The sequence below is a fragment of the Triticum urartu genome, chromosome 5A, assembly GCF_056163025.1.
Source record: "Triticum urartu cultivar PI428250 chromosome 5A, HENAU_Tu73, whole genome shotgun sequence".
Taxonomy (NCBI): Eukaryota; Viridiplantae; Streptophyta; class Magnoliopsida; order Poales; family Poaceae; genus Triticum; species Triticum urartu.
The window spans coordinates 373,109,237-373,118,181 of record NC_141877.1 but is presented as its reverse complement, the minus strand read 5'-3'; the positions used below and the strand labels follow the sequence as shown (position 1 = coordinate 373,118,181).

The 8,945-nt window shown below is 44.3% G+C and overlaps 1 protein-coding gene across 1 annotated transcript; it reads left to right on the top strand.

The window, feature by feature from the left end:
- The first annotated feature begins 2,606 nt into the window (after positions 1–2,606).
- LOC147971434 (uncharacterized) lies at positions 2,607–8,628 on the top strand. Its single transcript, XM_087523971.1, has 3 exons — positions 2,607–3,500; positions 7,922–8,020; positions 8,605–8,628. The coding sequence occupies exons 1-3, from the start codon at positions 2,607–2,609 to the stop codon at positions 8,626–8,628; spliced, it is 1,017 nt and encodes a 338-aa protein (XP_087380097.1).
- The last annotated feature ends 317 nt before the right edge of the window (positions 8,629–8,945 follow it).

The window sequence follows — 8,945 nt, the reverse complement described above, 5'->3', positions numbered from 1 at the left end:
AGGAACACTTTGTGTGCTACCAAACGTCACAACATAACTGGGTGGTTATAAAAGTGCTCTATAGGTGTCTCCAATGGTACTTGTTGAGTTGGCATAGATCAAGATTAGGATTTGTCACTCCGATAGTCGGAGAGGTGTCTCTGGGCCCTCTCGGTAATGCACATCACTATAAGCCTTGCAAGAAATGCAACTAATGAGTTAGTTGCGGGATGATGTATTATGGAACGAGTAAAGAAACTTGCCGGTGACGAGATTGAACTAGGTATTGAGATACCGACGATCGAATCTCGGGCAAGTAACATACCGATGACAAAGGGAACAATGTATGTTGTTATGCGGTTTGACCGATAAAGATCTATGTAGAATATGTAGGAACCAATATGAGCATCTAGGTTCTGGTATTGGTTATTGACCGGAGATGAGTCTCGGTCATGTCTACATAGTTCTCGAACCCGTAGGGCCCGCATGCTTAACGTTCGGTGACGATTGGTATTATGAGTTTATGTGTTTTGATGTACCTAAGGTAGTTCGGAGTCCCGGATGTGATTACGGATATGACGAGGAGTCTCGAAATGGTCGAGACATGAAGATTGATATATTGGACGGCTACATTCGGACACCGGAAGGGTTTCGGATGATCTCGGAGAAAACCGGAGTGTCGGAGGGGTTACCGGAACCCCACGAGGACTAATGGGCCTTAATGGGCCCTAGTGGGGAGAGAGAGGGGCCGGCCAGGGCAGGCCGTGCGCCCCCTCCCCTTGAGTCCGAATAGGACAAGGAAGGGGGGGCGGCGCCCCCCTTGGTTTTCCCCTCTCCCACTCCTTCCTTCCCCCTCCTAGTGGGATTAGGAAAGGGGAGTCCTACTCCCACTAGGAGGAGGACTCCTCCTCTTGGCGCGCCCTCCTAGGGCCGGCCGGCCTCCCCCCCTTGCTCTTTTATATACGGGGGCAGGAGCACCCCATGGACACACAAGTTGATCATTGATCTTTTAGCCGTGTGCGGTGCCCCCCTCCACCATAATCCACCTCGGTTATATCGTAGCGGTGCTGAGGCGAAGCCCTGTTCCGGTAGCATCATCATTACCGTCATCACGCCGTCGTGATGACGAAACTCTCCCTCGAAGCTCTACTGGATCGCGAGTTCGCGGGATGTCACCGAGCTAAACGTGTGCAGATCGCGGAGGTGTCGTATGTTCGGTACTAGGATTGGTCGATCGTGAAGACGTACGACTACATCAACCGCGTTGTCATAATGCTTCCACTTACGGATTATGAGGGTACGTGGACGACACTCTTCCCTCTCGTTGCTATGCATCACCATGATCTTGCGTGCGCGTAGGAATTTTTTTGAAATTACTGCGTTCCCCAACAGTGGCATCCGAGCCAGGTTTATGCGTAGATGTCATATGCATGAGTAGAACACAAAGGAGTTGTGGGCGTGGGTATATACATATTGCTTGCCGTCACTAGTTGATTCTTGATTCCGTAGCATTGTTGGATGAAGCGGCCCAGACCGACATTACGCGTACGCTTACGCGAGACTGGTTCTACCGACGTGCTTCGCACACAGGTGGCTAGTTGGTGTATGTTTCTCCAGCTTTAGTTGAATCGGATTCAATGAACAGGGTTCTTTCTGAAGATCAAAAAGTAATCACTATATGGCATTGTGGTTTTTTGATGCGTAGGTAAGAACGGTTCTTGCTCAGCCCGTAGCAGCCACGTAAAACTTGCAACAACAAAGTAGAGGACGTCTAACTTGTTTTTGCAAGGCATGTTGTGATGTGATATGGTCAAGACATGATGCTAAATTTTATTGTATGAGATGATCATGTTTTGTAACACAGTTATCGGCAACTGGCAAGAGCCATATGGTTGTCGCTTTATTGTATGAAATGCAATCGCCATGTAATTGCTTTACTTTATCACTAAGTGGTAGCAAAAGTCGTAGAGGCAATAGTTGGCGTGACGAGGACGATGCTTCGATGGAGATCAAGGTGTCAAGCCGATGATGATGGTGATCATGACGGTGCTTTGGAGATGGAGATCAAAGGCACAAGATGATGATGGCCATATCGTATCACTTATATTGATTGCATGTGATGTTTATCTTTTATGCATCTTATTTTGCTTAGATCGATGGTAGCATTATAAGATGATCTCTCACTAAATTTCAAGGTATAAGTGTTCTCCCTGAGTATGCACCGTTGCGAAAGTTCGTCGTGCCGAGACACCACGTGATGATTGGGTGTGATAAGCTCTACGTTCACATATAACGGGTGCAAGCCAGTTTTTGCACACGTAGAATACTCGGGTTAAACTTGACGATCCTAGCATATGCAGATATGGCCTCAGAACACTGGAGACCGAAAGGTTGAGTGTGAATCATATAGTAGATATGATCAACATAGTGATGTTCACCATTGAAAACTACTCCATCTCACGTGATGATCGGACATGGTTTAGTAGATATGGATCACGTGATCACTTAGATTATTAGAGGGATGTCTGTCTAAGTGGGAGTTATTGAGTAATTTGATTAATTGAACCTTAATTTCTCATGAACTTAGTACCTGGTAGTATTTTGCATGTCTATGTTGTTGTAGATAGATGGCACGTGTTGTTGTTCCATTAAATTTTAATGTGTTACTTGAGAAAGCAAAGTTGAAAGATGATGGTAGCAATTACATGGACTGGGTCCGTAACTTGAGGATTATCCTCATTGCTGCACAGAAGAATTACGTCCTGGAAGCACCGCTAGGTGTACCACCTACGCTGGCAACTGCAGACATTGTGAATGCCTGGCAGTCGCGTGTTGATGACTACTCGATAGTTCAGTGTGACATGCTTTATGGCATACAACCTGGACTTCAACGATGTTTCGAACGTCATGGAGCATATGAGATGTTCGAGGAGTTGAAGTTAATATTTCAAGCAAATGCTCGTATTGAGAGATATGAAGTCTCCAATAAGTTCTACAGCTACAAAATGGAGGAGAATAGTTCTGTCAGTGAACATATACTCAGAATGTCTGGGTACTGCAATCACTTGATTCAACTGGGAGTTAATATTCCGGATGATAGTGTCATTGACACAATTCTTCAATCACTGCCACCAAGCTACAAGATCTTCGTGATGAACTATAATATGCAAGGGATGGATAAGACTATTCCCGAGCTCTTCACGATGCTAAAAGTTGCGGAGGTAGAAATCAAGAAGGAGCATCAAGTGTTGATGGTCAACAAGAACACCAGTTTCAAGAAAAAGGGTAAAGGTAAGAAGGGGAACTTCAAGAAGAACGACAAGCAAGTTGCTGCTCAAGTAAAGAAGCCCAAGTCTGGACCTAAGCCTGAGACTGAGTGCTTCTACTGCAAAGGGACTGGTCACTGGAAGCGGAACTGCCCCAAGTATTTGGCGGATAAGAAGGATGGCAAGGTGAACAAAGGTATATGTGATATACTTGTTATTGATGTGTACCTTACTAATGCTCGCAGTAGCACCTGGGTATTTGATACTAGTTCTGTTGCTAATATCTGCAATGCAAAACAGGGACTACGGATTGAGTGAAGATTGGCTAAGGACGAGGTGACGATGCGCGTGGGAAATAGTTCCAAAGTCGATGTGATCGCGGTCGGCACGCTACCTCTACATATACCTTCGGGGTTAGTATTAGACCTGAATAATTGTTATTTGGTGCCAGCGTTGAGCATGAACATTATATCTGGATCTTGTTTGATGCGAGACGGTTATTCATTTAAATCTGAGAATAATGGTTGTTCTATTTATATGAGTAATATCTTTTATGGCCATGCACCCTTGAAGAGTGGTTTATTTTTGATGAATCTCAATAGTAGTGATACACATATTCATAATATTGAAGCCAAAAGATGCAGAGTTGATAATGATAGTGCAACTTATTTGTGGCACTGCCGTTTAGGTCATATTGGTGTAAAGCGCATGAAGAAACTCCATTCTGATGGACTTTTGGAATCACTTGATTATGAATCACTTGGTACTTGTGAACCATGCCTCATGGGCAAAATGACTAAAACACCGTTCTCCGGAACAATGGAGCGAGCAACAGATTTGTTGGAAATCATACATGCTGATGTATGTGGTCCGATGAATATAGAGGCTCGCGGCGGGTATCGTTATTTTCTCACCTTCACAGATGATTTAAGCAGATGTGGGTATATCTACTTGATGAAACATAAGTCTGAAACATTTGAAAAGTTCAAAGAATTTTAGAGTGAAGTGGAAAATCATCGCAACAAGAAAATAAAGTTTCTACGATCTGATCGTGGAGGAGAATATTGGAGTTACGAGTTTGGTCTTCATTTGAAACAATGCGGAATAGTTTCGCGACCCACGCCACCTGGAACACCACAGCGTAATGGTGTGTCTGAATGTTGTAATCGTACTTTACTAGATATGGTGCGATCTATGATGTCTCTTACTGATTTACCGCTATCGTTTTGGGGTTATGCTTTAGAGACGACTGCATTCATGTTAAATAGGGCACCATCTAAATCCGTTGAGACGCCGCCTTATGAAATGTGGTTTGGCAAGAAACCAAAGTTGTCGTTTCTTAAAGTTTGAGGCTACGATGCTTATGTGAAAAAACTTCAACCTGATAAGCTCGAACCCAAATCGGAGAAATGTGTCTTCATAGGATACCTAAAGGAGACTATTGGGTACACCTTCTATCACAGATCCGAAGGCAAGACATTCGTTGCTAAGAATGGATCCTTTCTAGACAAGGAGTTTCTCTCGAAAGAAGTGAGTGGGAGGAAAGTAGAACTTGATGAGGTAATTGTACCTGCTCCCTTACTGGGAAGTAGTTCATCACAAAAATCTATTCATGTGACTTCTACACCAATTAGTGAGGAAGATAATGATAATGATCATGTAACTTCAGATCAAGTTACTACCGAACCTCGTAGGTCAATCAGAGTAAGATCCGCACCAGAGTGGTACGGTAATCCTGTTCTGGAGGTCATGTTACTTGACCATGACGAACCTATGAACTACGAGGAAGCGATGATGAGCCCAGATTCCGCAAAATGGCTTGAAGCCATGAAATCTGAGATGGCATCCATGTATGAGAACAAAGTGTGGAATTTGGTTGACTTGCCCAATGATCGGCAAGCCATCGAGAATAAATGGATCTTCAAGAAGAAGACTGGCGCTGACGGTAATGTTACTGTCTACAAAGCTCGACTTGTTGCGAAAGGTTTTCGACAAGTTCAAGGAGTTGACTACGATGAGACTTTCTCACCCATAGCGATGCTTATGTCCGTCCGAGTCATGTTAGCAATTGCCGCATTTTACGATTATGAAATTTGGCAAATGGATGTAAAGATTGCATTCCTGAATGGATTTCTGGAAGAGGAGTTGTATATGATGCAACCTGAAGGTTTTATCGATCCAAAGGATACTAAGAAAGTGTGTAAGCTCCAACGATCCATTTATGGACTGGTGCAAGCATCTCAGAGTTGGAATAAATGTTTTGATAGTGTGATCAAGGCATATGGTTTTATACAGACTTTTGGAGAAGCATGTATTTACAAGAAAGTGAGTGGGAGCTCTGTAGACTTTCTAATATTATGTGTGGATGACATATTGTTGATTGGAAATGATATAGAATTTCTGAATAGCATAAAAGGATATTTGAATAAGAGTTTTTCAATGAAAGACCTCGGTGAAGCTGCTTATATATTGGGCATCAAGATCTATAGAGATAGATCAAGACGCTTAATTGGACTTTCACAAAGCACATACCATAATAAAGTTTTGAAGAAGTTCAAAATGGATCAAGCAAAGAAAGGGTTCTTGCCTGGATGAAGGAGTCTGGATGAAGGAGTTCATATCCGATCTAGGTTTCATACCTAGTGCATCGGGTCCAATGAAAATATTTTCTGACAATACTCGTGCAATTGCCTTGGCAAAGGAATCCAGATTTCACAAGAGAACCAACCACACCAAGAGACGCTTCAATTCCATCCGCGATCAAGTCAAGGAGGGAGACATAGAATTTTGCAAGATACATACGGATCTGAATATTGCAGACCCGTTGACTAAGCCTCTCTCACAAGCAAAACATGATCAGCGCCAAGACTCCATGGGTGTTAGAATCATTACTGTGTAATCTACATTATTGACTCTAGTGCAAGTGGGAGACTGAAGGAAATATGCCCTAGAGGCAACAATAAAGTTGTTATTTATATGTCCTTATATCATGATAAATGTTTATTATTCATGCTAGAATTGTATTAACCAGAAACTTAGTACATGTGTGAATACATAGACAAACAAAGCGTCACTAGTATGCCTCTACTTGACTAGCTCGTTGAATCAAAGATGGTTAAAGTTTCCTAACCATAGACATGAGTAGTTATTTGATTAATGGGATCACATCATTACAGAATGATGTGATTGACTTGACCCATTCCATTAGCTTACCATTTGATCATTTAGTATATTGCTATTGCGTTCTTCATGACTTATACATGTTCCTATGACTATGAGATTATGCAACTCCCGAATACCAGAGGAACACTTTGTGTGCTACCAAACGTCACAACGTAACTGGGTGATTATAAAGGTGCTCTATAGGTGTCTCCAATGGTACTTGTTGAGTTGGCATAGATCAAGATTAGGATTTGTCACTCCGATTGTCGGAGAGGTATCTCTGGGCCCTCTCGGTAATGCATATCACTATAATCCTTGCAAGAAATGCAACTAATGAGTTAGTTGCGGGATGATGTATTACAGAATGAGTAAAGAGACTTGCCAGTGACGAGATTGAACTAGGTATTGAGATACCGACGATCGAATCTCGGGCAAGTAACATACCGATGACAAAGGGAATAATGTATGTTGTTATGCTGTTTAACCGATAAAGATCTACGTAGAATATGTAGGAACCAATATGAGCATCCAGGTTCTGCTATTGGTTATTGACCGGAGACGTGTCTCGGTCATGTCTACATAGTTCTCGAACCCGTAGGGTCCGCACGCTTAACGTTCGGTGACGATCGGTATTATAAGTTTATGTGTTTTTATGTACCAAAGGTAGTTCGGAGTCCCGGATGTGATTACGGATATGACGAGGAGTCTCGAAATGGTCGAGACATAAAGATTTATATATTGGACGGCTACATTCGGACACCGGAAGGGTTTCAGATGATCTCGGAGAAAACCGGAGTGTCGTAGGGGTTACCGGAACCCCACGAGGACTAATGGGCCTTAATGGGCCCTAGTGGAGAGAGAGAGAGGGGTCGGCCAGGGCAGGCCGCGCGCCCCCTCCCCTTGAGTCCGAATAGGACAAGGAAGGGGGGCGGCGCCCCCCTTGGTTTTCCCCTCTCCCACTCCTTCCTTCCCCCTCCTAGTGGGATTAGGAAAGGGGAGTCCTACTCACTAGGAGGAGGACTCCTCCTCTTGGCGCGCCCTCCTAGGGTCGGCCGGCCTCCCCCTTGCTCCTTTATATATGGGGGCAGGGGGGCACCCCCTGGACACACAAGTTGATCATTGATCTTTTAGTCGTGTGCGGTGCCCCCCTCCACCATAATCCACCTCGGTTATATCGTAGCGGTGCTTAGGCGAAGCCCTGTTCCGGTAACATCATCATTACCGTCATCATGCTGTCATGCTGACAAAACTCTCCCTCGAAGCTCTACTAGATCGTGAGTTCATGGGACGTCACCGAGATGAACGTGTGCAGATCATGGAGGTGCCATACGTTTGGTATTAGGATTGGTCGATCGTGAAGACGTACGACTACATCAACCGCATTGTCATAACGCTTCCGCTTACGGTCTACGAGGGTATGTGGACGACACTCTTCCCTCCCGGTGCTATGCATCACCATGATCTTGCGTGGGCATAGGATTTTTTTTTGAAATTACTGTGTTCCCCAACAGTAGGCACTCAAGCAGCGGGCTATAGTATGCAGGCATGTCTCGTCCGCCGGCTACGACATCAAGGTCATCGACAACGACAGCCTGAGGCAGGCTATGTCACAGGTTAAGTGTCCCACCCCAACCCCTCGGGTTCAACCGCCATCTATCTCATCCATGGCCCCGCTGCTGATCTCCTCTCGCTCGCTGTCAACAATTTGCCATTCCACATCGTCATCGAGCCCCTTTTCTCATTTCTGAAGGACACGATCTGCGACGTTGGCTTGGGATCCACAACTTCCAAGTCAGACCTCATCGATGGCGACCATGAGGAGGGCACCCTCTCTGACTCTTCCAAGGGGAAATAGCCCATCTGCTCTTCTAAGGGGAAAGCGCCCGTCTGCGACATCAGGGAGGGCACCCTACAGCCGTGCTCTTCCAAGGGGAAGGAGCCCATCTGCGACAACATGGAGCGCATCCAGGGTCCGTGCTCTTCCCACGGGAACGAGCCCATCTGTGACAAGTGAGGAAACCCATGATTTGTTTTGCCGTGCCTCTTCACAGGGGGGAACCCATGATTTGTTTTGTTGAGTCCCATTTGTAGTGTAATGAGAATATGTCCAGTTTTAATTGATATATCTGGCATATTCCTTGTTTATTTAAGTTGTTCATAATGTGATGCTCTATATGTGCAATTATTTAATGTGCAGTACATTTTATCAATCCAGTTTTAAACATACCGATAGGAGTGCATATATTTGCTTGTTGTTAAGCCTGTTATAGCTAGCATATGCCTCTTTTAAAGTTTTTTGATTGTTCGGTTGTTTGTAGTTAGCATATGTCCATTTTCAAATGCTATCTTTGGTTGTTCGTAGTATGCCTTGTTTATTCCAGTTATTCACAACATGATGTTCTATATGTGCAATTATGAACTGTTGTGCTTAACATGCTTCTTGATGTACCTACACAGGACAATTTTGGGAACGACTGTTGTTTTCCATTGAGGTTAGTTTCATCCCATGCCTTATATCTGCTCACTGTTCAGGATATC

Excerpts from the sequence above, each read along its gene's own strand:
- LOC147971434 (XM_087523971.1), top strand. The coding sequence starts at position 2,607 with ATGGCACGTGTTGTTGTTCCATTAAATTTTAATGTGTTACTTGAGAAA. Across the intron at positions 3,501-7,921 it reads ATGCTCGCAGTAGCACCTGG|GCACTCAAGCAGCGGGCTAT; the intron begins GTATTTGATACT and ends CCCCAACAGTAG. Across the intron at positions 8,021-8,604 it reads TGAGGCAGGCTATGTCACAG|TACATTTTATCAATCCAGTT; the intron begins GTTAAGTGTCCC and ends TTTAATGTGCAG.